At 46.9% G+C, this 27,453-nt stretch overlaps 1 protein-coding gene across 9 annotated transcripts in view; it reads right to left on the bottom strand.

Moving 5' to 3' along the window:
• LOC103620674 (excitatory amino acid transporter 4) overlaps positions 1-27,453 on the bottom strand; it is a 39,120-nt gene that overhangs the window by 4,128 nt on the left and 7,539 nt on the right. For 3 of the 9 annotated variants that reach the window (XM_017739733.1, XM_017739736.1, XM_017739742.1), the window contains exons 2-11: positions 20,395-20,511; positions 10,352-10,609; positions 9,387-9,524; positions 8,370-8,574; positions 7,512-7,554; positions 6,599-6,939; positions 4,181-4,414; positions 2,944-3,138; positions 2,385-2,519; positions 22-946 (exon numbers count right to left, since the gene is read on the bottom strand). In XM_017739733.1, coding sequence (XP_017595222.1) covers positions 748-946; positions 2,385-2,519; positions 2,944-3,138; positions 4,181-4,414; positions 6,599-6,939; positions 7,512-7,554; positions 8,370-8,574; positions 9,387-9,524; positions 10,352-10,565 — 1,704 coding nt within the window. In that variant the 5' untranslated portion in view covers positions 10,566-10,609; positions 20,395-20,511 and the 3' untranslated portion in view covers positions 22-747. Of the gene's footprint in view, positions 1-21; positions 947-2,384; positions 2,520-2,943; positions 3,139-4,180; positions 4,415-6,561; positions 6,940-7,511; positions 7,555-8,369; positions 8,575-9,386; positions 9,525-10,351; positions 10,610-14,375; positions 14,751-20,394; positions 21,206-27,453 lie in introns of those variants that run through there. The other 6 variants (XM_017739767.1, XM_017739757.1, XM_017739752.1 and 3 more) reach the window with 6 other exon arrangements.

Raw genomic sequence — 27,453 nt, forward strand, 5'->3', positions numbered from 1 at the left:
AGGAGAAGAGCTTGCTAAAGAGAAATGAAGTTAACTGGGTTTTGGCAGAACTTGGTGGAGGAAAGAGCTGTTTCAAGACCAAATAATGGATATAATAATTTTTTTAGCTGTTTGCTTCTTTGACAATCCTTTAGGATTTTCCACTAATGAGAAGCCTAATGACCCCTATTGGTGCTACCAGCCATCTGTCCCTGTTGTATGATCCCACATTCCTTCAGGAGGTGGGTAACTCTAGTATCTGCAGCCAGACCAGTTGCCAGAGGAGCTCTCATGAAGCATCAAGTGCATATCTGTGCAAACACCAGGACTGTGAGCAAGGAGGTCAATGCTAAAAGCTTGTTTGGGTGAAGGTACTAACCAAGTGAAGACTTTGCAGCTGCATCTTGCAGGACAGAGTTATGGCAACATTTTGGTACCAGTCCACAGATGGTGGTGTTCCCGACTCACCTGGCTACTTCAGAAATAAAGGAGCTCCTAGTCCAGCTCCTTCACTGAGTCTTCTTTACTCAGTGTCTAACTATTGGGCCTCATAAAAATGACTAAATCAGGCTTTCTTTGCAGTTTAATTTTGTCCTCTTTAATGCCAGTCAGAGAGAAATGAGGGAAAAACAGGATTAGGGAAGACTGCATATGGCAGAGGCAATAGAAAAGTGAGTGTCTTGCACAGTGGGTCTTTGTCCTCCACTCTGGACTTCTGTTTCAAGTTTTGGCTTTTTACAGCATTAATCTCTGCTCTGCTGCCCGATTTCACAGTGCTGTCTCCCTTCTGGAGTGCCTGTGGGTGTGATTCTGTGGGCAAACCAGGTGAGAGAGCTGTTGTTTCTCCTCTATCCCAGAATTACCAAGTTCGCAGTCTTGCGCATCCAGCTCATGCCGGGAGAGATGCTCCACAATGCCAGCCCCCAGAGAATCCCCCAGGACATTGGTAGTTGTTCTAAGGCGGTCCCTGAAAAATCAGAGAGAAAAACAAAATACAGTTTCATAGTAGCAGCTAAGGGGGTGAAGATTATTTCAAGAAACATCTTCAGTGAAACTTTTCCCACTTTCTAAGAGTCACTCAACACTCAACTTCAGCATTGACAGGAAAATGACTCCCAGAGAGCCTTCCTTGACTGACATCCTTGAGCTCAAGCTTCACATTCATTCCTGTTTTATTGCATTCCCAATTTCTTACTGAAAAGTTTTGGACTTGACACAAATCAAGAGGAAGGTTGCTCTGTTTCTATGTGGACACTGTCCTTTCCAAAGGCCTTGCTGCAGACTCAGATGGCCTCACCACATCTGTTTCACTTAAGTGGCATTTGGTTTTACAAAAAGTGCTGAAATTCTGGTGCAAACCTATGACAGCGCTGCTGTGGACTCAGATTTCCTCAGCATGAACGGCATGTGCTAAGACGAGGCACCCAATTCTTTGTGCAAAACAGCATATCTAAAAGCCCCTTTGCAATGAGATATTCTCCACAACTACAACAGTATGTCAGAGCTGTTGAAGCTGTCACCAGTCCAGCGCCCCATCAGGTCCTTCAGTGGTAACAACTGAAGTTACCACTGTTTCAATCAGCAGCATCTGATTGAAATAATCTACTCTTGAGTAAGCACAAGAAGTAACTTAGCATATTAGGAGGCAGGGCTCTTCCCAGCCAAGGCTGTTCTTATGCACAATCCACAGGAGAAGTGGAGGTGTTGGGCAAAACTGTTTCCAACTGGTCAGCCATGGCTGGGAGCAGATTTTGGTTGCTTTGGCTACAAACCAGCAATACAAGATACAGAAGAACAGAGGAAACACTGACAGTGTATCCATCTGTCAGGATTTTGGTGTTTGAGAAGACAGAGAGGTGGGACTGTGCACAAATGCATTCTTCAGTCTGGTTCCTAAGAGCACTCCTATAAAATCACTGGTCCCAAGTGATTTTATTTAAAAAGGAAAGAAAGCTGAAATGTAGCAGTGTGGCTGAGTAGCTGCACCCATCTAAACACTCTTCAACTTTGTGCAGCCCAGTCTCATCCCTCTTTCAGTGTTTGGTAACCCAGAACTATCATTCTGTAGTGTGGATTTGCTTATTATTGGCACAACCTTTCCCTATGACTCTGCAGATAATTTCTGGGTTCATTTAAAGATAAAGAAAATGGAGGACATTCTGTTTGGTCACCAGGCTGATCAGCAAGCAACCTCTGATCCCTTGGGTCACTGAAGCACATGGCGAAAACTCCAGCATGGGCAGAGAGGGCTACTGTGCAAAGGTCTGATGGATAGAGGCATGTTTTAAGCTTAGTGGTACAGGCTACTGTGCCTGCTTTTAGCAGAGACATTGGGAATACAGGTGAGGTCTGTAAGCACTGGCAGGAGTGCACAGCAGTGCATGCCTGCTGAGCAAGGAACTTACAGAAACCAGTCCACAGCGATGATCAGTGTAATATCTTCAGTAGGCAGCCCCACTGATGTCAACACTATAACCATTGTCACCAGTCCTGCCTGGGGAATACCTGCGGCTCCGATGCTGGCTGCTGTGGCAGTGATGCTGGAGGGAACAGGAAAGCAGAGCTATCAGCAAAGGGAAGAAAAGAGGTGGTTGCATTTTCAGAAATGTCAGGAAGTAGCTCAAACTCATCGTCTTGGCAGCCTTTCTGCCCTGGTCACCAAGAAGGATTGTGGCACATGGGACATCAACACAATGCCAGGCTGCCCCTGCCAGACACCCCCTCATAACAGACCGCGCACCACAGCTTTTCCTGAGACCTGGACATGCAAAAGGGCTCAAGTGGAGCCTCAAAGACATGGTGTCCATATGTGCTTTGACACCTGGAGCTGTAGTACAACCCTTCTTTCCCATACTTTTGCATACTAATTGCATCTTCTGAGCAAAAGAGGAACCTGATCACACCTCAGATAAGCCAACAAAACTGAAACCCTTTCTGTAGTCCCAAAACTCTTTCAAAAGTCACCTTATTGTGATGATTTGCCCAAAGTCAAGTTCATAGTTGTTGACTTGTGCAATGAAGATGGCTGCAAGGGCCTCGTACAGAGCAGTGCCGTCCATGTTAATTGTGGCTCCCACAGGCAGTACAAACCTCGTGATGCGCCTGTCCACACCATTGTTTTCTTCCAGGCACCTGAAGGTTATGGGCAGAGTTGCTGAGCTGAAACAAATACAAAACCACATGAATTGCATGTGTGCTGACTTTGTAAGAAGGACTAAGCCTCTGCCTGGTTTATGACCTTACCCACCTGCTTTTTCACCCTGCCATGTGAGCCAGAGGCCAGAAGCTGCTAGGAGAAAGAACAGTCTAAACAAGGCTTCCTCAGATATGATGCACGCTGCAGTTGCACATTCAGACATGGCTTTCCTCAGGGGGTTGGGACAGGGGCTGTATAACCCTGAGGCTGATGATGCCGGTATAACACCAAAAGAAGGAGGATTCAGGGTACACAGGGCAGACCCTCAAGACCAGAACTCCTTTTTCTGCTATTAAAAAAGCTTGAGCCCTTTCTCACCCCTCTCAGTCCATAAGACAAGAATGACATGTTTGAGAATATATCTGGCAGAGAAAGCAAAGAACTGTTTCTGAAAGAGAACATGAACAGAAAAAAATGCTATGTGTTTTGGTATGAGAATGTATGTGGAAGAGCCTGTTATGTGCTTGCCAGGAAACGAATACAACAAGAAACATAGCACTCAGTGAAACAAGTTACCTACCATCCCTTGCTTTGGCTGTGTGACATAGCAGTGTGAGTCATTGAACATACCAGTGTTGATGCCTTTGCCCATGTCTCTGTGAGGTTTAATGACAGCTGCATATAGTCTATGTGCCTGGGAGAGAGAGATGTGAAAATGTGTGCAAGTACATGTGTGTGAGAGGTATGTGCATGTGGAATAATGCTGTGATTCAGAAGGATTTGATATTTGTCCTGAGTTCAGCATTTCAGTGGTAAGCAAAATCACCCTCGTGTTTGGTCAGGAGGAATATGGGCCATTCAGTGATGGTCAGAGCTGGTCATGTGACTAGGGCTCCTGAGCAGGACAGTGGGAACCTTCCCACTCCCAAATGAGTTTGGCTGGTCCACTGCAAAAAGCCGCTAGTGCTAGAAATGGTGAGACCACAGTGCTGCATTGAGAGCAGTGAAGTGCTGAGGTGCGGTACCTACATCAACCCCAACCCCACTCCTACGCAGCCATCGTACCTGGAGGATGTGCCCAGGGCTGTGATGAGAGCCTGCAGGAGCCCTGCAATGAATGCCCAGGGGTTTCGGTGAGTGACAATGAAGTAGAGCAGGGGCAGGATGCAAAGGGCGTGAATGAGGAGTCCAACGATGACAGTGAGCGTGTACATCCCCAGCTGGCCTCCCATCACTGCTAGGTCATCCATCTCCAGGATTTTGCCCGCAATTAAAAACATGATCCCAACTGGAGCATACCTGTGACAGAAATACAAGGCCGATGTTCAGGACTGGCTCCCACACTTTCACACCAGCTTTAACGCATGCTGTCTGGATAAATCCTCAATAAGCTAGCATACCATAAGTGCTCATTGAGCCTAATCACTGGATGATACTGCTGGTTTCTTTTCTAGAAACCTGGAGAGAGCTGGGACTTGTTCATCCCATGGTCAAAAATCAGCTCTTGGTGCACGCCTGGGGACCACAGCACTCTGTTGTGCACGCAGCTTGGGCACTGGTGGTTTCCTCCTCCTTTTGGTTTTTTACATTTCTACAATACTCCTTGTAGAATTGATGAGGAAGGTTATGTAGAGAAACCTTCGGAGTCCCTTCCTTTCCTAACAGAGCTTGGGCTGAGAATGTGGTTTTTTTCCCCTGAGAGGCACAGGAAAGTACAGGAGAAACAGGGAATCAGGGAGTAAAGCAAGAGCATCCTATAGGCTCTGGGATATCAGCCTTGCTGTCTTCAGATGCTCACATTTAAGGAATATGAACATCTAGGGATTCCAGATCTGGTGTAACAAGGACTGGGCACACCAACACCTGTAAAAGCAGCCATGGCTTGTCTAAAACCCCATTTTGAGGTACTCTGCTATCTTTTCCATTCCTTGTGTGTTTCCCCCCCCCCCCCTCCATAACAATGCAGCTGACAAGCAGCAGTGAGACTCCACAAAAAAGACATAAGACAGATATGGAGAGAATCATGGGCACTAATATAATAACCAGACCAAAGAAAATTCCAGCTCCATGGCCACACCTCTCAGGGCTGGGCCTCCGCAGCTCAAGAACTCACATGCAACTCATGCACAAGGCGCAGAGGTCCACATGCCAAACTCCAGCTTAGCCTGGGAGGTTTGGAAAAGTTTCAGGAAAGGATTTAATAAATATTTCATTTCCTCTGACCTTCCTATTAGAACACATCCTTGGCTGCAGCCAGTGACCAGATCTTCCCAGGAAAAACAAGCTCCTGGGAGATGGTCTGCAGATTGTGGCTACAGGAAGGCATGCACAGGCAGTCTCCCAAGTGTAACCAGTGTTCTATACTAAACACCCTGCCTTCCTTCATCTAAAGGGAGGTTTAAGGAGGGGTGTTGAAGGTCTCTGGAATAGTGTGCAGCTCTACTTGTTCCACTGTGCTCATGCTCTCCCTTCTGTGCCCTCAGGCAAGTCTTACCTCTTCTTAGGAAAGCAAAGCCCCAAGTTCTGGTTCAGACATGGAGTAAAAGATCCCAGGGGCGTGGGGCTTCCCAACATCTGCTATGAGCTCAGAGATATTCTTCCCCTTTGTGCCTTTTTCTGTAAGGCCTGTCCTGCTGTGCTCAGGATTTTGCTCTGAGATACAAGACTATGACTTACAAGACCAAGGAAAGAAAGCTGGAGTGATCCAAAATGGGAGAGGGTGTCGGGCTGACAGATTTCTTCCCTGTCAGACATTTGCGTGTATTTTTCCAGACTTGCATCTGTCCTCTTTTGCAGGACCTGACAAAACTTTGACCCCTAACTGGGTAAAAAGCTTAAAATAACAAGATTTGGTAAAATTCTGCCTTCTAGATTAGACTTGTCTCAGCAATACCTTGTTTGTCTGGATCACGTGTCATAGGCAGCCTTACACAGAGAGCAGTGAGCAGCTGAGCTCCAGAGGCATCGGGATCTGGGAGACCTCAAACTGAAAGGCAGTAACTTTGAGCTGATCCTCTCAACCCAGCTCAGCTCTCAGAGCTATTGCATTACTGCATACCGCTGCCACCCTGAAAGCAGGAAGGTAGCAAGGGGTTACTGGGATTCCTAGCTAAGTCAGACTCCTGGAACACAGCTGGAAGGAAAGCTTTTGGTGAGAAAGCCTCACACCCTACTCCTGTTGGTAAGGCTAAGAGATCTTCCACTCCAGCTCTCTGGTCTTCCAAGGATGTTTCCAGAAACCTCAAGAAAAGCAAGTCCTGGTGTACCTGATATTTCTAAGGTAAAAACAAAAAGAACAGGAAATGAAATGTGAACAAATATCCCATCCAGACTTTTCCCTCCAGCTTGATGGAGCCAAAGTAGAGCTGTGCCAATCTGCTTTTCCTGTCTTGTGCATGAAATCCTTAAAGCTACCCCACTTCTCATCATGTCAATGGAAACTGCACCTGCAGACCTCCTGCTCCAACCGGCCGTGCTCCTCACCAGATGATAATGGCCACCAGCCTCATGATGGCTTCGTTGAGGCAGTTAAAGAACTCCCGCAGGGCCCGTCCCTTCTGCTTCATGCTGCCGATCACCAAACCGAAGCACATGGAGAACACTACCAGCCCCAGCGCGTTCACCCCATTGGCTGAGCCCGGGATGGGAATGACTTCTTCAAAGGTCAGCACCTCGGAGATGGTTCCCAGGGCATGAGTGACGTTCTCCATGATGCTGGTGAAATTCTCAGGCACAGGGATCTGAGTGGTTGCCACACCTGCTGTGACATTGCTGCTGTGGAGGATGGTTCTGGTGAAGACCCTGGTGCTGTACTGCGTCTTGTACTGAAAAGACACAGATTATCAGATGCACCTACAGGTCCTAGTTCAGTTGCTCAGGACACATGCTAGGCTCTTACATCCCTTCTTAAAGAAAAGACAGTACTGCAAGTTGCTGTTGACCTGTGTGGGAAACTTGCTTTGCCTGTTCTTAAGGTCCCCAGTGTAGTGCTTTCATCAGAAAGTTCAGAAAGTTCATAGAGGGGGAGGTCAAAAGCATCTCATGTTGCTAGGACTGAGATATTCTGGCTTCTCTGAGAACCCTTTGTGCTGCTTCTAAGGGCACTAGCACTGCAGAAGAGACAGCTTCTTGGAGACTCTGCTCCATATCACTGCCAGGCCAAGCCTGCTACCTGAGATCATGCAAACCCTTCCTGCCTCTGTGGGATGGGATGGAGGTTGAAGCTCCCATCTACAGACAGTTTGAAAAGCTTGCATGGCGGATGCTATAATACAGACTAACATCTGCAGTGCTTCCTGCAGAAGTCAGACCTGGGGAATAAAGTACTATTCCATCCCTCAGAGAAGTAGATAGGACCACGGTCGAGGGCACAGGGCACAAAGATGAGATTTCATACCTGTTTGAAGCAGGCTTCTACCAGGTTGGGCGGGAACATATTCCTGCAGTAGATAAAACATGGAAAGAGTTATTGTCCTGTTGAACTAGGAAGAAAACATGGGCTTCCTGGCTAACTTCTTTGTCCTGGGGCAGTGTCTGAGGTCACAGCTTTCACAATGTCCACTCAAGCCCTTTTTGATCTGACTGACAGAAGAAGGGAATACACTGATGTGGACCTAGCACCTCTTGCATCTTGTCAGACTCCAGAAGTTTATTCAGGTGTGTGGAAAGAGATGACACACATACCGTCCTCGTATGTAGTTACGTTGTAAAACCATCAGCAAACCCAACCAAACCTTGAAACAATATATTACAACTGTTTAATACACTGCCTTGCTCTCAGTCTCACCTCTACAGCTGTCATTTGAGCTCTCTGTTATCCTGTACCTCACAAACATGCCTTTATACCACTTGAGATGGTACAGCTTTGCAATTCACTGAGAAAGGTCACAGCAAGGGAAGAAGAGGCAATGCCTTGGGAACCACTTCCTTGATTTCCTTTGGTCATTGAAGATGGATATTTGGCGTAGCCTTTGCTGGGTGAATTTCTGAAAGGTAGGTAGCCACTGGTAGTTCTCATTACTTGTTTTGTTGAGCACACCTTGACCTTTACATTAGTATCTCTGGAGAAGGGCTGGACTCTGGGCCAAGCACTCAGTCTCGGAGTGACAAAGCTAGTTCACTAGACTAGGCTAGAAGTAGTAGACTTGTTCCCTAAGATGAAATGCCTAAAGCTGTGATACTTCAAAAGGACACTCCATGGAGGAATGTAATCTCATTGATACGGTCTCAACATGAGACCATCTTGTTCACCTACCTCACCAAATCCATGAAGGCATCTGTGGTCTGCACCTGCTCAATTCTGCCTTCCCGGTGAAGTTTGTCCTTAGATCCTTTTCCTGGGTGTATGATGATCACCATGAAGATGCCGATGAAGACAGCTATGATTGTGGTTACCATGTAGTAGATGATAGCCCGCATCCCCATCTTCCCTGAGACTCTGCTATCCAGTGAGGCCATTCCTGGGGTGTCACATAGAGAGACAAGGTGAGGAAGCCTATCATCTTAGAGAGAAAGGGAAAGCTTGAGGAAGATTCAAAGGGTGCAAGGTACATGCATGAGTTGGACAGGGAGCTAGGGTCTCTAGGAAGCACAGCCTACAAGGGACAGAATTTGGAGTTCCAGGATGATGTTGATATGGAAGAATGTGGCTTGTGGTCATGAAGAAGCATAGCATTGGTGGATCTTAGGCCGCATTTAGAAATGTAGCAATTTTCTTTTAAACCTCTCAGAAGGGAAATAATCCTCTCCTAGTACATTGGGCCTTTCAGTCCCTAATGGTGGGATGTTTCCGCAGGTGGAACACCTTGCAGTCCCTTCTGCTGTCTGAAAGCTTGGCTGTCTGTCGTGTCTTCCTTGAGGATCTGGGTGAAACAAGCCTTCTAGCCGGTGATCAACTTCAACCCTTTTGGACTGACATAAATTAACCTTCTCTAGGCTGGAGGAAACCTGAAGTTGATTTGGGGAACAAACTTGGAGACATTTGAGGTTATGTAGGATTAAATCCTTGTTAATGCTGAAGTGCTGGGCATTGGAACCACAGCATTGTGTTCTCCCTGGTCTTCTGAGAAAGCACAAGGTCTTCTGCTTCTCTGTGCCACTACTGAGCCAGCAGGGGTCTCAGTGTGGATCATGTTCACTATGGCTGTAGGTTTGGGCTTGTCACTCCTAGCCAGGCTAATCCAAGCACCTCCAGCTGGGTCACGAAGAGGTACCCGAACAACAGCTTTGCTGCCCATTGTCTTGGCTGAAAGCAGCAGAAAGCACTTCTCACCTGTAATCAAGCTAGAGACAATGAGAGGAAGAACCAGCATCTGCAGCATACGCATCAGCAGCTCGCCGGGGAAGGAGAAATACTTGATCTGGCGATAGGTCAGCTGGTAGGGCCGGAGGGAGAAGGCCAGGATAATCCCTGTGGATCAGCAAGGGATGAGAATGGAAGTGTGTCAGTGTGATCCAGTGGTCTGTCCCTCAGTCCTACAGTGCAGCTTTTCTCTTTCTCATCTACTGCCTGCTCCTCCTCTTCCCAAAGGAACAAATGCTCATTTTCTAAAAGGCTGTGATCCAGTTTTTACTGTATGCTCTCTCTCCCTCTGACATATTTATGTGCACAGGAGCCATGTGCGAAACCACAGGTCTCCTTGTTCCCTGTCTGTTGCTCTTCTAGAGTCTGTTCCCAAGAAGCTCATGAATACAAAATGCTGTGATGAGAGATATGATCTCCCAGACTAAAATAAGTGTGGCTACACAGTTCAGATTCTCTGTCTACCCACCTCTTAAAGCTGAGTTCAGCCAGTTAGAGACATATAGCCTGGATCAAAAGCTAGGGACAACCTGCTATGTGCTAAGCAGATTTGGTGTGCATTGTATCATGGCCATTTGCAGCGGTTCTGGTCTTGTCAGGCTAAAGCTGTGGGAGGAATCAGAAAAGTCCTTGTGCCTACAGCTGCACTCACAAGATGCCTCTGAAGAAACCGGGATGATTTGTACAAGAATTGGTTGAGTTGGACCATCAAACTCTTTCTGTTGTAGACTGTTTCTATACTGCAGCCAGAAAGGATCAACAAGGACTCCCTCCCACAAACACACTCTCTGTGGGGCCTCTTGTTCTTGCACACAAAAGGACTCATGATGTGGCAGCACTTTGAACTGTCATCCCATAAAATAAAATCTTTGTAAAATAAACAAACATTTCCCCATATTTATAAATGGTGCCTGGTGTTGCCACCAGCTCCGTACCTAGTAGGACCGCAGCAATGGTGAAGAGGACAAAGGCATTTCTCCTGAAGAAGCTTTTAGCACTCTCAGCAGTGATGCTGTGCATCCGCTTCTTGGCCCGCGCCGCCCGCTTCTGCACAGCCTGCCGGAACCGCTGCACCCGGCTGTCGGCGTGGAGCCGCTTGGCGGCATCCTCATTGAGGAACAGGCTGTTGACATGGCTCTGCTCACTCATGGTCAGCACAGCTGCTCCGTCCTCCAGGCACAGCTCTGCCTGCCCTGGCCAGGGAGAAGAACAGGCAGGAAAGCATAAGCTGTGGCACATCTTGCCTTTGTCTTTAGGTCATTTCCCTGGGGCCTGCTTAGGAAGGTTTATTTAAAGTTGATTAATGAGCTCCTCTGACCATCTACAAGGAGCAGACCTTGGGGAAGGCTATCTAAAGGACTGCCAGGGTCTTGTCACTACTGCTTTGGTGCCTCTAGAGAAGCTCTGGCCTCTACAGCACCCAGCCTGCACTGAGGAGTGGCTTATGTTGGCCTGGGCAGCCAGAAAGGGCTCCACAGCCACTCAGGAGTTTGAGCACTTTGGAACGGAATTTATTTTTCTCACCTGGCAATAAACCCCTTTCCCATATACAAACTCTTCCAAACAAAACCAAGCAGCAAACAACATTTCTGACATACCTCCAAGGTGGACAGGTCCCTACCACAACAACTTTCCCCATGACAGTGAGTGGCGCTGGCTGTTTCTATAGAAAGGAACATTACCCCCTTGCTTTCCATGGAGCCTGAGGATAACACTTTATTTACTGACTTTCCTTTGAAACACAACAGGAGTTCCAAGTAGTATCTCTTTTCAAACTCCACTGATGGGATTAACCTGATGTTCTGCCTTCATAAGTTCAGTTCATAAGACTGAAATCAAACCTACTCCGAAGAGATAAATAAAGAACAAATGCTGCTCCATTACCAACTGGCTGCAAGACCTGGACAGTCTACTGTACTTTTATACTGTTATTTCCATATTCCTCAGAAAAAAAGAACAAGGGAGCTACACAGGCAAACCAGTCTCTAGAGTGCTAGAAGGCACCAGCCACCCAACAGTTCTCATAATGAGGAAGATTATTGCCTGACTGTGCAGGTGCCATTTTCCTTCTGTTGCTGTGCCTTGACAGAAGGAAGGTCTGAAAATGATTCTTGTTCCCAAGAGTTTGCAAAGATAGTACAATCCTAAATGAAACCAAAGAAGAAAAAAGTCACCTTAGCACATCAGCAAGTGCTGGAAGACCTTCTTTGGTGTTGCAAGTCAAATTAAGAGCTAGTCCATTTGTAATCCTAAATTTAAATCAAAGAAACCCTCTCAAGTGAGACTATATTCTCTATAAATTACACACCTAGTATCTTCCATCTGGACCCAGATAAATGCCTATCACGAACTGAAGACATTGCCTTAAAGAGGAGCTGCTTCGTGGTACAAGATTGCAAGGTCATGTGCATGGAAGCTGGAGAAAAACCTCCATTCTGAGAGAAGGTATGTTTGTATAGATGCTAATGCCTTCATGAAGTTCAGAACAGGAGAGACACACCTGAGGTGGCCCAGCCAAGTCACCCGAAGCCCTCCCAAAGCTAAGCTGCGCAAAGGCCACTGGCAAACATGACGGGTATTTGCTGCAGAAACCTTGCAGTGCTGCTGTGGTCACCCCAGCTTTTGGATCAGCAAACAGCATTCCATGGATTTTGATCCATTCATTCCAGCTTGATCAAGCATTCCATTCCTTACTATACCACCCCACTTTTATCTGCTGATGGAGACAATACACACCAGACTGTGTGAAAACTTTGCCTGTCTTCCTTCTTCTCACTGCCAGTCCTGCTTTTCACAGCTACACATGAGAAAAAGAAATTGCAAGATTCTTTCAGTATATTAAGATTGTGCCTCCTGAACCTGACAGTAGGTTTAGAAACTTAATTCAATCCCCTTGTGCCCCACAATAAACTTGTATCATTTATAGCCTTCCAGATTTAGAGTTGAACAAATAACCCGGAACAGGTGACACAGGAACACACCCAGGTGGTTTGAATGTCTCCAGAGGGAGACTCCATGACCTGCCTGAGCAGCTGTTCCAGTCCTCTGCCACCTTCAATGTAAAGAAGTGCTACCTCACGTTGAGGTGGAACGTTTTGTGGTTTCGTTTCAGGCCATTACTCCTTGTCCTGTTGCTTGGGCATTCAAATGCTTCCTAATGTCCAGTCTGATCCTCCCCTGGCACGACTTTGGACCATTCCCAGTTGTGCTGTCCTTGGATCCCAGAGAGAACAGTCCAGCACCTCCCTCTCCACACTCCCTCCTCAGGAAGCTGCAGAAAGCAATGCTTCTCAACCTCCATTTCTCTGAAGGGAAAGCCCAGAGTCCTCAGCTGCTCCTTGTAGGACATGCCTTCCAGCTCTTCACAAGAAGGTTCACCCTCCATTCCCCTCCTCTGGACATGTCTGAGGACCTTCACATCCTTCTTCAATGTTGGGGCCCAGCCCTGCACACAGTGCTCCATGTGAGGCTGCAGCAATGCTGACTGCTATGGGATAGTCCCCTCTCTGGACCTGCTGGTCATGCTATATGTGATGTCTCCAGCATGCAATTTGCCCTCTCAGCTGCCTGGGCACACTGCTCACTCCTCTTGAGCCCGCTGCCAATCTGCACCCCCAGGTCCCCCTCTGCTTGTCAGCCACTCCTCTCCCAGTTTAGACTTGCATCCAGTGTTACTCCCTCCCAGCCGCAGAAAACAGCACTTGGACTACTTCCATTTCATGCCTGAGATAGCCCAATGCTCCAATCCATCAAAATTCTTCTTTGAGGCCTCTTGTTCCTCAAGAAAGTCAACAGCACCTCCCAATTTGGTATTGTCAGCAAGCTTGCTAATGGGATATTCAATTCCTGCATCTGGATCATGGATCAAAATACTGAACAGTACTGGCGCCAGGGTTAAGCCCCAAGGACACCACCAGTGACTGCTCACCAGCCAGACACAGCCCCATTCACTACAACCATTCAAGCCCTGCCATCCAGCGGGATCTTCGCACTGCACACCATCAGCTCACCCCTCCCACAGCTGGACAGCTGTCCAGAAGGATGCTGTGAGAGACAGTATCAAAAGCCTCACTAAAAGCCAGGAAAACTGGATGCGCCACCTTCCCTTTGTCAGCTTGGGATGTGACCTCAACCTAGAAGGAAATCAAACTGGTTAAAGAGGATTTTTCCTCTGTGAACCCGTGTTGAAGACTGCATTATTCTTCAAATGCTTTTCAGTAGTATTCAGTAGGACCTTCTCCATAATTTTTCTAGAAACTGACGTTAGACTCACAGATCTGTAGTTCTTTGTGTCTTCCCTCACACCTTTTTTGTGGATTAGAATAGCATTGGCTTGCTTCCAAGTCAGCAGGGATGCCATGAGGCTTCCTACAGTAGAACAGATTACCACCTGAGGCAATCACTTCCAAAAGGAGAACCATCAGAGAAAGTTTCAAACTCCAGACACTCTTTTTCTTACTCCCAAAGCACTCACTCTTCATCAAACGATCCAGCACACATTGGTAATGTGAAGTGCTGCCTTACTTTGATGTGGAAAGCTCCAAACTGTTCAGTGAAAAGTCACATTGATGGCTCTGAAATCACCCACGACAGACTTTCTACACACAAACCAGACTTCTCATTTGCTCTGGTGACCTGAGGAGACCCATGTTGAGTAGGGAAATGTGGGCTCCCCCTCCTCCAAACCTTGCCTTTCTTAGAGCTGGACCATACCACAGCAATGGCAGAAATTCCTGTACAGGGAAGGTAAGAGCAGAACCCACAGATATAAAGGGACTCACCCAATCTTTTCTCTAGATGTCTCCCCATCTACGTGCACTGGAAAATGTATTTTTGTCCAAAGAAAGTGAAATTTCTATCTTGATATGGGAAAGTACAGGATTAATCATTAGATCCCATGTTGCACCATGTGTTCAGCTACCTTCTTAGAGCAAAAGTTATTGCACAGAAGGAACTCACCAGCAGATCTTGCTCCTTTGATGTCCCCACCCTCTTGCTGGCTTGCTCCCTTTTTCTATCTGCATATTTTGCAATAGAGCAGCCCCCTCCACAGCACATTCTCTCTGCGTCGCTGGTCTGGAATTGTGTACATATTCTCTCTTGCATCAGCTGGAAGTTCTCAGACTGCTGCAGTAAATCACCAAAATTCTCTTGTCAATGGCTTGGATTTTCCTTTTTGTGAGGAAGAAGATGGCTTTGATCTCTCAGTGAAGGTTCTTCTATCCATGGCTGCTTCACCAGTATCCACTCTGCCAGAAACACTGAGATATTTGAGAGCATTTTTGGAGGTAGCTTCAAGGCTTGAGCAGGGAGCACAAGATATTTTGCAAGAAAGTTCAGTGTTGCAAAACTAATGCCTAGTTCCTGGCAGTGAGGTTTCACATAAACAGAGGAATTTTGGCTATTTTAGGGGTATCAGTCAGATGCTGGTGAAAGAGAAAAATGGGGAAGGAAGACTTCTGCACTACATTTTGTCCTGCTCTTTGCAGATTTTTCCATGGTTATCTCCCCATCTATCCAAGGAGAATTCCAACATGAGGGGAGGAGTCCAATAGAGCTTAAGGACTTATAAAGAGCTAGAAAACAGGGAATCTCCGAATCAACTGAGATGCATCTGTTCCAACTTGAACCGGACATTAAAGAACATTTGTCCTCTTTATCTTTTGTCTGTGCTAAAGCAGCCAACATCAGACAAGCTGGCACCACCCAATGTGCAGCATCTTCCCATGAGCACGTTTTAAAGACAGAAGATATTAACATTCTGGTTGAAGGGAGGTTGGAGATAGCCGTGGCACACTTACAGTGCTGGAGAGCCAAATGTGGGAGCATCGGGGCAGGTTTGCTTCCCCTTCTCACAAATTGTATAATTTTGGCCCCACAAAGTTCTACAAAAGGTTAGAATCTGAGAGTAAAATATTGTACACAGCAGAAAAACTTCCTGAAATAGTATCTTGAATGTAATCTTTGACTACAGCCTCTGTAAAGACACACAGCCTCTCACATCTTTGTCCATGCCCCTCTCCCAGAGAAAAGACCAGCTTGTTTAAATGGAGAAGTAGGGAGAGCAGGAGAAGTAAAAAGCAATCTTCAAATGCATCTAGTTGAAGGAAAACCCACATCAATAAGGATAGGGCCTCAGTGTCAGATTAGTCAGGGTTTTTAAAAAACTTCTGTCAACGATCATGTATGAAAGGTTTTTAAAGCAATGGATATGAAAGGGAATGAAAGGGGAGATCCCCTTTTCATCATCACTTGTGGTGACAGGCTGCCAAAAGAGATTTCAGTTGTGAGGTCCAAAAAGAAAGTGTGCGAGGGCTGAGCTGTCCATCTGCTCACAAGTGGCAGGAAGAATCATCTGCTCTGTACATAAATGAAAAGCACTAAACACAGAAAGAAAAACTCTTGATTCCAGTGACTCACAAAGAAGCTGGAAAGACCACAGACTGACAGAAAAAAGTACTAGGAATTATTTGGGAGACATTAGGGGACAAAGAAGAAAATACAGAGCATATTCCATCCCTGAGAGGATAAGTGGCAGCTGGGACAGAGTTAATTTTCCTCCTAGTGGTTGGTACAGTGCTGTGTTCAGAATTTAGGGTGAGAGTAATCTCAGACTTTGTCTTGTGATAAAGTGAAAGTGCCAAGACACGAATCGCACTTGTGGGAATGATACAGCTTTCACGTTGCAACATTAAATGCTTGAAACTGTTGAGATTTTTAATATTTGGAAACCCATATGCACATCTTCAATATTGCTACATCACAACAACAGAAAAAAAAGAAATTTCAAATTTCAAGTTGCTTGCTGAAGAAATTTTGCATTTAACTCAAACTCTAGGAAAGTTGTGTGAAAGTCTTCAATGACCTACTTTCTTTGTTGTGCAGGCTCAGCTTCAGAAAAAAACCCAGCCAAGTTTGACTGTTATAAAGCTGTCATCACTGAAATGTTCCTGCACTCAGTTATTCAAACATCAAGAGGTAGGCTGTAAGTATTTAAAAGTTTTTTTTCATGTGCTGCAAAGTTTTGTACTGTCTATATTAAGACAGTTTGCATCCATGGGAGCCCACAAGCAAGCTCCTCCTGAGGCATGCATGTGTCAGGCTATCAGCAGAGGTGAAGGGCAGACTTTCCTCAGAAGTGCACAGGTCACGAATCCAGTCTGTCCACTGGGCAGGCAGGTAGACTCTCAGTCTACGTGTTCCATGGTGCTGGGGTAGCCCTGCAGAGCCCCACAGGAGTGGTGCCAGTGTTGGCAAGAGCAGAGCCCAATGCTGCGGCAGTAGGGCTGCACCTGGCAGCAGGATCTGGGGGGAGCTGGAGGAGATAGGTTGCATCTGCATATGCACATCTACACAGCTTGTAGATCTGCAGAGAGGGCACAGTTCCACATGGAAAACATCTCAAAGAGGTCAGGGCAGTGGTGCTGGCCAGAGGAGATTAGTTCTGTGTAGCAGTGATGCACTGAGTTTCTGCCAGGGAGAATAGACAGTTCTGCTGCCTGCAGAGAAGCTGTTTGACTGGAACTGAAGGGGACAACTCTGTTTCGCGTGAGCTTCTCATGCCTTAACACCCCTTTGTAACAAGAAGGGAAAATACACCTAGGGAAATAAATCTACTTCATGCCTACGTGCAGCTCTGCCCTCATTCCAGAGACATGCAGCAGCTCTGAGGTCACAGAGCAGCGAGTGTTCTGAGCACGGGGGTAAGCTGCAGAGAGCTCTGGCCTGGCTTTGTCCAGGTAATGGTCAGAATAAGGCTCTGGTGGATGAAGACGAAATGTATCTGACTACTTTACATGGTCCAGACAAAACTCAATATGAAACCCCTAATAACAGTTTCTTAGGGCCTGCATCTGGTACATCACCCCTGGGACCACAGAACTCCCGGGACATCCCAGGTGGGACCAGCAGTAGAGTCCAGAAACTCTGCTGTGCTTGTGCCAGCAGGTCGAGAGAGGTGATCCCGCCCCTCTGACTCAGCACTGGTGAGGCCGCAGCTGGTGTGCTGTGTCCAGATCTGGGCTTCCCAGTATGGATACACTGAAGAGAGTCCACTGAAGGACTGCAGAGATGATGGAGGGACTGGGGCATCTCCCATGAGGAAAGACTGGGAAATCTGGGACTGCTCAGCCTGGAGGAGAGAAGGGGGGTGGGTCTCATCAATGTACACCTGTAGGGAGGGTGCGAAGAATTCAGTGCCAGACCTTTCTCAGTGTTGCACAGTGACCACCTGAGAGGTGGCAGACATGAATTGAAGTACCAGGAAATTCTTCTTAAGCATAAAGAGAGTCTTTGTTGCTGCAAGACAGATTGAACACTGGGACAGGCTGCACAGAGGGGCTAGCGGGGGGTTCTCCATCCTTGGAGATATTCAAAAGCTGTCTGGACACAGTCCTGAGGAACCAACTGTGGCTGACTCTGCTTTGGGCAGGGGGATTGTACTAGATGATGTTCAGGGGTCCCTGCCAACCTCAGCAATGCTGTGACCTTCCTTCTGCTGATATGAGACAAAGCTTTACGGAACTTCAGACATCACTGACACATCCTGTCCATGGCAATGTCCTGGAGCTGATCTACATTTATAATTAGCACGGGGACATGGTCGGTTCTCCACTCTTCTCACCCTCTGACCCCTGCACAGCACTTCTGCACCACACTGAAAGACAAACAAGAAAATGCTGCTTCATTGAAACAGCCAAGTGCCATTTGTGGCTGTTGGACAGATTGTGAGGAACCCAGGGATGTCTCAGTAGAGGGGGAGCCATCAGTCAAGTGGATCCACTGTGAGATACTTCTCTGGGAAAGGGGGAGGTCCTGACCACTGGCAGGACATGGCATTACAGAGTGGTCTTGCCATGGTGTGTGGGATTGGAAAAAGTAACAAAAAATTCAGATGAAGACTGTGTCTGCCTTCTTGCCCTGTGCTGTGCTCTCTCATGAGGCAGAGCACAGTAGTTATCCCATGCCTGCTTCCTCTGCCCTCATACAGCATGCTGGCGCAGCTTTCTGATTGCTAATGTGTCCAAGAGATATCAGCCAATGATCAAATAACCTGCCCCAAGGGAGGCAAAAATCTGCGTGGCCAGCACAGCAGAGGAGAGCTCCATTCTTCAGAGGGTTCAGGCTCTTGGCTGGGACAGGCCCAGTTGTCAGTACACAGAACAAATGGATGGGAAACAGTGACTGAAATGGGGCTGCTTTACACCGTTGTCCCACTATTGCTAATGTCTGTGTAGAAGAACACAAAAGGGATTAATCTAATTAGCCAGTTTTACTCCTGGGACTGCAGAAGTCAGCCAAATTAGAATGCCCATCGCACACCCTCTCCCAGGTTTACCAGCCTCCAGGGGCTGGTGGAAGAGAGGCAATGTAATCCCAAGACAGCAGTGTTTGGTACAGCATGTACCATCACACCCTGCCACAGGCACGGCACGTGGCACTCGGTCAAGCCATGCTGCTAAAGGGATGACACTGGAAAAGCATGTCAGGTGTCCCCCTCAATGATGGCTGCTCCAGGCTCCCTCTTCCCTTTGCTAATGCAACTCCCTTTTTAGTTTTCATTGCTGAAAGCTGATCAGACTGTGAAATAATCAGCACTTGGAGCCCACTGTTTCTCTTGTCTCCAAGGAAACTCTGCTTTATGTTCAACATCAAAACCAGAATTTTCAGTCAGGGAAGTCTCTGCAGGTAGCAGCAAGGAAGCACCCTAAGTGGGAGAAGAAGGAGAAATCTCTGCAGAAGGAGAGGTGTTGGAAAGAGTTGTGCACAGTTAGGCAGATATGGAAGGGCAAGGCAGGGGGTCACTGAAAAAGCTGTGCCAGTCTTTCCGCGGTGGACTTCTGGTGCTGGGTCACCAAGGGAGAGGAGTTAAATAGCCCATCCTCACACGGTGGGAGGGGAGGCTCAGTACTTGCAAGGAAGGGACATGTCACTCTGCTCAGTGGTCTGAAAGTTGCTGTTAGCAGCTCTCAAGTTCTACTTGCTATTGGGAAGACCATGGGCACTCCAGAGTGGGAAGCTACAGTCCCCCCATTGCCAGCTGACTAAAAGAGGTGCTTTGTGGGGATTGTCTTTGCAAGGATGGCAAAGAAGGAGTAGATGTCTCCACTCCCACCTGACTTCCCCCCATCAGTAGCTCAGTGCCTGTGATCAGGAGCATTAAGTCCAGCCACTGTGCTATTGGCTGGGCTTTTTTTTCACTCCTGAGGACCAGGATCTCTGTCTTCACAGGGTTTGTAGAACCCCCCTTGGCTGCAGGCATCCTCACCCCTCATACTATTAGATCCTTTGCAGCCTGGCCCATTGCTTGCCCTTGGGAAGGGAAGTACAAGCTGAAAGCAGAGCAGCCAAAGAGCCTAGGTCAAAAATTTCCATTCACAAGCCCAACTCAGCCATCTTTGCATTGCTATAGCAGCCCCTGGAAGGGCTTTCTGCTCAGTAGGGCATTTATGGTTTTTGATACCAAAATGTCAGCCAGCCCCCTCCCAGACAACTCCCACCACAACAGTGGGCCCAGGAGGAGAACAGATCTGCTCAAGGCCTAGCTACTGACCCATCTCTGTGAGAGAGCCCCAGCTAAAGGAAGAGGAATCACAATAGGCAGTAATTTCAGCCCAGCTGAGCTCTACAATGACAAAGTGATCACCAACTGAGCAGTGGGTCTGGGGCCTAAGTCCAATACTGGAAGGACAAGTGCCACTCTCTGCAATGCTCCCTACTCATGCCAGCTTACTTACCACCTCCTGTGGTAAGGTTGTCTCGCTCAAGCTCCTCACCAGGCATTTGACCCCAGCCGAGGACACAGAGTCCCACTTCTAGAGCACCCTCCACTGGGCAGACCCCTGTCCTAAAGCAGATGAGAGCTATCCTTGCCGCTCTCTCATGCACATGCCCAAGGAAATCTCCTGCCCTGCTTCAGCCCCCTGGTACTGGCACCACTCTTATTCATGCATCCAGATTCACAGACAAAACCACTCACCTGGAACCAGTGCAGGCTGTCAAGCAGAGAGGGCAGTGAGTTGTTTTCGTCTTGGGGGATTATTCTGAGTTGTTTTGTTCTTTAATTCTTTCAAAGGCAGGAAGCAGGATTTTCTCCCTAGAAAGGTTCAGTGTTAGCAGAGAGCTCTGAGCAGTACCTCCTGAGAGAGGAAAGGAAGACTGTAATATGCTCAGGATACATGGCAGTAAGGGGTGGGGGAGTGGCATGTAGGAGGAGACAGAAAAAATCTTTGATGATTGCACCAGACCAGAGCACAGAAAGCACCTGTCACCAGGAGGTTGCATAGAGCCCTTACTGGGTTTCACAGTACCAGTGGGTTTGCACTTTCTTCTGCCTCCCCACACAAGCTTCAAGAAGAGTTAGCAGTAACAGACAGCAGGGCAGCTGTTAAATGAGAGACAGATCTCATCCCCATTCCACTCCTGCCCCTTACAAGGGTTCCTTCCACAAGGGAGGCTGCATGCATAAATCAATCCAGCAGCAACAGCTGAGTACTGGACAGGCAGGTCCTTCACAGGTCCAGTCTGTGTGCCCAGGACCTCTGAGGTCCAGACAACCCCTGTGGTTTATCCAGATCAGCCTTAGGGGATAGACATGTGTCTGTGCCTCAGCCAGACTGCTGCAGTTTCCCTTCGATGTATTAGGCACATCATAAAGAGGAACCAGTTCACTGAGCGTGCAAAGGAAATACACTAGCTGTACAGGCTCTCAGGGAGACAGGTTCTGCTTTCAAGGAAGCAGGCAAAACTTCCACTGCTGACTGATTTCTTAAATATTGATTCCTCATGCAGTTTCTTAGATAAAAGTCCCACATTTCAAATTTTTGATCAATGCACTATGTCAAAACCACAAGTCAGGTTGCAGGTGTGAGCACCACACAGCCCATGCTGGCAGAGTGAAAAATTATATTCAAAAATCAAGCCACAGCACCGAAGTTACAACAGCACCTCTGTTTCTAGCCCTACCAGATACATGACTCGCAATGGACATATCATGAAATGATATGATTTTGATGAAAGTAGCCTTCTCCTTAATTCAGGTGGCCCCAGAGTAGGGTTGTGCTTGGTGCTCTGGCTTTGGCATACCAAGGCTGATACGTTGTGTCTTCAGCGGGAGCTTGTGACAGAGTTTGAACTCATCCAGGAGTAGGTCAAAGCCAAAGTGTCATGCTCATTTGACAGAGGACCTTGGAAATTAAATCCCCCCAAATCCTATGTCTCCATCGGCTCTGTAGGAAGAGAAGAACTGGACCTCTTCAGCCCAGGTTACAGAGAGCAATTCCCAGCACCAACTGGCTTTTTGAGACATTGATCATAGAATTGTTTAGGTTTGAAAACAACTTCAAAATTATTGAGTGCAACCATAAATCAGGATGGTAATTTGATGGGACTTCACTCAATGAACCAATTGGAGTCTGGGTTCTTGACTATCTCTGCCATTCTCCCTTGTTGCTTCACACAAGCCATTGCTGCATCAGGAGACAAGGACACTTTCTGAACCAAATAAATTGCTTGGTCTTCACACCATTCCATGGCTCAAGTGGCACTAATGGCCCTAATCTTCCTATTGAAGGTTCAACAACATCTCAGGTCATGCAAGTGTCAACTGGGGACTGGAAATCCAAGTACTGTACCCTGCAAAGTTTCAGTCATCTTTCCAGCAAAACACATATTGGAATGGGCTACACAAGAAAATATTTTTATTCCAAAATTAATGTTTCTGGGTTTGAGGAAAAGGTGTGCTCTGCCTGTACCACGCATCAAAACCCTCCTGCAGAAATGTGGCTGAGAGCCAGTCCAGCCACAGAGGTAAAGGGAGACAGATTGTGGCAGCCCAACCTGGTACATGGCTGATCTTCTTTCCTGCTTCTGCTGGTTCACAACATCGGCCATTGCTGGGGCAGTCCCAGAGAAAGGACATCTCCTATTCCTCATGCCCCTACTTCTTGCATAGCTTGGCCAGAAGCTGGTCTTGCAGAAGGGCCCCTGAGAGCACTGCTGGCTACTGCTGGGGGCTGATGACCTCTACCAGAGCACTCCTGACCTGGACAAATGTGTTTCTGGTGCTACCCAGAGAGTGGCAGAGCACCCCTCAAATGCTGCTCTATTCCCCAATTGCACCTCAGGCAGCAGTGAATGGTCGTCCTTTCCACCTCCTATGCCTGAAGTTCGGCTTGGCTCCTAGAATCTGTGCTAATTCCTACCCTTGTTTTTAATCCCCTCGTTAGCACCCATAGGCCTTTACAAGCCATAAACTTGCAGTGACAAGTCCCTTAAACCTTGTCCTTTGGCAACTTCTTCTATATTTCGACTTGTACCTGTGGCAAATTCCAGACAACTTTGAGTTATTAAATAGGACACAAAGCAGCAGCCTGAAGCTATGGAGGAGGTGAAGAGCTCTGCTCCCTCAGGATGGAGCTGCCTGATGCCCAGACAGTCTTTCCAGGGTAGGGCAATCCTTGGGGAACAAACCCCATGGTCAGCTAAATGCCCCAAGTCTCTCCTTGTTCTATGAGTGCCAGGCACACTTGATCATCCACATCAAACAGAGGCCACATGATGCTCTATGTTTTCAACAACGGGTAAAAAGGAAACTCACAATGTCAGCTTGTGAGAGGCAACGAGAAAAGACATGACAACTGCACCTCATGTCATGGAGTCACCTTACAGAGGGTGTTCTGATGCTATCCTTGCACAGCTGCTTGAAGATAAAGGAAGGACTTGATGGGAAACAGCCTGGAACAGCTTTCCAAAATCAGCTCCCTGGAAATTTCCTCCACAAAACACCTTTCAAAATGATTTATGCTAATTCCACAAGTAGACTAAAAATGTTACATAGGGACAGGGCACTTTGTTTTGCACTCATTCCGTCTTTAAATGCATCCTCAGTATGTATTGATGCCTTTTTCTCTAGTCCTGGAAATATGAGCCAGACACAGTTAGGGTGATAAAAAGGGGTACCTTTATATTAGAATCCTTAGATGCACAGTCCGTTGGGTGGAAAATGCCAATGATGCTTGCCCCGTGTGACACGTGTACAATTTTTATAGATTTTGCAAATTGAAATATCTGACAAGAGCCCCCCAATTAGAAGTACACTCGATGAAGTCATGCCCCCCTAGCTCTAGCACTTTCTAAATCCTCCACCCTCAGATAAGGACCAGGCCCTATTTATAAAAATATGTCTCGAAGAGCTGTTTTCAACCTTGGTTTCTAAGGAGAACCAAGATAGCATAGGGGTCCTGGAATTTGTTTTGTCTTTCTGCCTAGAAAAATACTAAAGCTAAGTTACAATAATAGACTACAAAGCTACAAATATATGTGTAAAGAATACAGAAAATATATAAAAGAAAAAAGGTAACAATTCAGACGGCATCAGTATCTCTGCCCAAATTGGAAAGACTCTAGTCCTAAACAAGTGAAGTTCTGGGCAAAGGACTCTAGAGACAAATTTTTACAAAGGGCTTGTGTATCTAAAGGAGAGGTTTGCAGGTCTAGCAGAACAACTCCTTTATCATCTCTGCCTTTTAAGAAAGACTGACTTCTATTGGATCTTTAAAAAGCAAAACACCTAAAAATGGGCTAAGGGTTGACTCGTAATGAGGTAAATCTCCCATGTCAGTCTCTGCTAGAATGCAGTTAGCGTGTCCAGTTTGGACACACAACCTGGAGGAGGCATTGAGGCTGCGGGGCTGGGATACAAAACCCAAGTAGATGGTTGTATCCACTGTCCCATGGCTTTCCTGGCTTCCAGCAAGCACTTAGCATATCTGCCTTTTGAAAGTGCTTGATTTCTCTGAACTGCTGGAAAAAACCCCCTTAAGGACCATGATGTAGTGAATGGCAGGTAAGTGTGACAGCCCTGTCAACTGAACATGTGGTGACTGGGAGGATGGATATGGACCATCCATACCTAGACCTGTCCTAGGACATGGATACTTTCTGCTGGAGTGTAAAAAGCCACCGGGATATTCCCTGCTGCTAATTGTCATGGGGAAAGATGTGATTTCTTTGTGTGTTAAGCAATCCTTCAGCCCTCCCTTCCCTGGATTTTGCAATTCTATAGTCTTGTTCTCCTTGTTACAGTAACCTTAATTTGGGGGTTGGTATTAATTCTGTCTCCTGCATTGCTCACTGGCCCTGGGAACAGAGTCCAATTATGCAGCTGTGACCTTCATTACAAGTTAGCAGACTTTCTGCAAATGAACTTCCTTCATGTTTCACAGAGCTGCTCAAATAATGGAATTTCCTTCCTATGGGAAATGCCAATCTTTCAACATCTATTTTTGCCCTATTTTTTAACAAAATGTCAAAATTTCAACTCTTACCACACATGAAGCTTAGGAAAATTTAGAAATGTAAAGAAATGTTTTGGTTTGGATCACACTGATGCAAATCTACTCCTACCTGAGCTATAGTATTTCTTCATGTAAGTGCCTCTCATAATTTTTTTACCTCATTTTTATAGCCTACAGGTCTCATGGTGCTCTGCAGCGTCCCCGTGTAGCCAAGCTGCTATGGTGCATTTTCCTGGATGTGGCCTGGAGGGAGGAGCAAGGGCCAAGGAGAACAGGGCCCAGAGAGCTAAAAGAGAAAGAGCATGTGATGCCATTCCCACTGACAGCACCTGCCAGGACATTCGGTTAGAATTTCTGATGGGACAACAAAACAAAGAGGGTAAAGTTAAAAAAATTTATATCCAATGACAAAAATTATTACCCCCAAAATTTGTCTGGGTAGTTTCAACTGATGAGTGAGACAAAGTTTTGTGAGTTTCTGAAGTTTCTGTCATTCTAAAAGTGCCCTCATTTTCTTCTTGACTCTGCTGAGAGTGTATGTGACTGAGGCATTTTAGCTATTCTGAATCCCAGCTCGTGCTCCCTGCTTCTTCCAGGTGCACAGGGAACCTGAGCTGTGCACTCCTAGGAGGAGTTCTGCGCTGGGAGTTTGTGTGATTTGTTATGTACATTTTGCTTTTAGCAATCCCTGTAAATCACTATACAGGCACAGCCAGTGCAAACTGCAGATTCTTGTAGTGGTTACTCTGAAGCCTGACTTTTCAAAAGCACCATTTTCTCAAACAGTTTGAGAAACTACACTGCCAGTGCCACTGGAGAATAAATCCCCTGCTCCCATCCTGAGAGGCTCTCTGATGGAAACTCACCTGGTTCCCACAGCATGACAAGAGGGGTGAGGAGTAATTTTGATTTTCTTCCCTGCCCTGATCCACCTCTGACTCTTCCTCTCAGCCCCATGCTTGTCTGCTGCACTACAAACCAGCAGTTGTTCAGCCTGACCTATTTGAAAGAGACTTGATTCAGGTTTCATGCCATAAACAAGTTCTTTCTAAAGACCTTTTTATTTTCACTTGCCTTATTGTATTTGTACATTTAATTCTACTGTATTTTGTGTTTTACCCATTACTTGGGAATGCAGCTTTCTTCCACTGCTTGTGCTGCACAGAGACAATTCCAACGCCAATGTGGCACTGACTTTTCTTCCTTTCCATGAGCAGGTTGCATCTCTCCTTCCTTCCCACCTCTGCCCTGCCTCTTGCAGCCTGTGGTTGGCTGTGCTTTCTACCTGCACAATTGGCCTCCTGGTTCTCAGGCTCCCAGGTTTAGCAGCTCTCTCCTCTGCACTGTTGCGGTTTCCATGCAGAGTGGAGTTTCAGTGAAGATGCCAACAGTCATCAGCTGCCTGGCTGAATATCAGCACAGAGTTTATGTTCTTTGTCACAGTGGCTGAAAAATCACTTTCTGCTTCTGCAGTAGATCAGTTATAAATGCAAAATACCAGAGCTGCCTTCTCTATGCATTATTGGCATTTTAATTATTAAACAACTCTCTACACATATATGAGATTCTTCTTTATGCTAATAGGCAGTTTTCTTGCACTCACTTATAGATTTGAACAGCTGAACTCTACATGTGCCCAATTGCTCTGGCTGCTCTACAGAGGGATGTGCAATGCAACCTCACAAGTGAATTCACAGTAGATAGAAGCATTTCTCAGGGCCCATCTTTGTACACCCTTTGAAGCACTGTGAAATACAGTCTGCCAGAATGACAGGTGCCATGACTCCCATGGATTGCCCTTACAAATATATTATTTCTTCTTGAAACTCGGGCAAAATCTTCCAGTAAGAGATTGTCCTGCTATGAAGAAGAATAGACTTCAGTACAGCACAAGGTGGATGTGCCTTGCCACAGAGGCCGGAGAAAGCAGTGTACATATGAAGACTGGGCCATTCCCTGTCCCTTTCTCCAGACCCTTATTTCTGAAAACCACTATCTGTCCAGGAAGACGCATTTCAGACTGGCACATTAACTGAATACCCACAATATAGTGACATGAATGCCATCTGACTTTATTTCTTCATTTCCTGCCTTGTCTGATCTGACTCCATTCCTTCTGAGTCATGCTTTCAAATGGTGAGGATCAAACCTTATGTGGTTTTTTTCCGTGGTCCAGGGTATTGTTCAGTTTGAAAAAGCCCTCTGAGATCATCAAGTTCAGCCATTCCCCCAGCACTGCCAAGCCCACTACTAACCCATGTCCTGAAGTGCCACATCCAAATGGCCTTTAAACCCCTGCAGGGATGGGGACTCCACCACTGTCCTGGGAAGCTGTGTCAGGGCTGGACAGTCCTTTCGGTGAAGAAATTTTTCCAGTCTGAACCTCACCTGGTGCAACTTGAGGTCATTTCTTATTGTCATGTCCCTTGTTCCCTGGGAGGAGAACCCAACCCCCACCTGGCTCCACTTTCCTGTCAGGGAGTTGTGGAGAGTGATAAGATCACCCCCAGCCTCCTTTCTCCAGGCTGAGCCCCTCCAGCTCCCTCAGCTGCTCCTCATCAGATTTGTGCTCCAGACCCTTCCCCAGCTCTGTTCCCTTCACTGGACATGCTACAGCCCCTTTAATGTCTTTCTTGGAGCGAAGGACCAAAAACTGAACCCAGGACTTGAGGTGGGGCCTCACCAGTGCCCAGCACAGGAGGACAGTCACTGCCCCGATCCTGCTGGCCACACTGTGGCTG

This window comes from Corvus brachyrhynchos, unplaced genomic scaffold (genome assembly GCF_000691975.1).
Source record: "Corvus brachyrhynchos isolate BGI_N302 unplaced genomic scaffold, ASM69197v1 scaffold130, whole genome shotgun sequence".
In the NCBI taxonomy this organism is placed as follows: Eukaryota; Metazoa; Chordata; class Aves; order Passeriformes; family Corvidae; genus Corvus; species Corvus brachyrhynchos.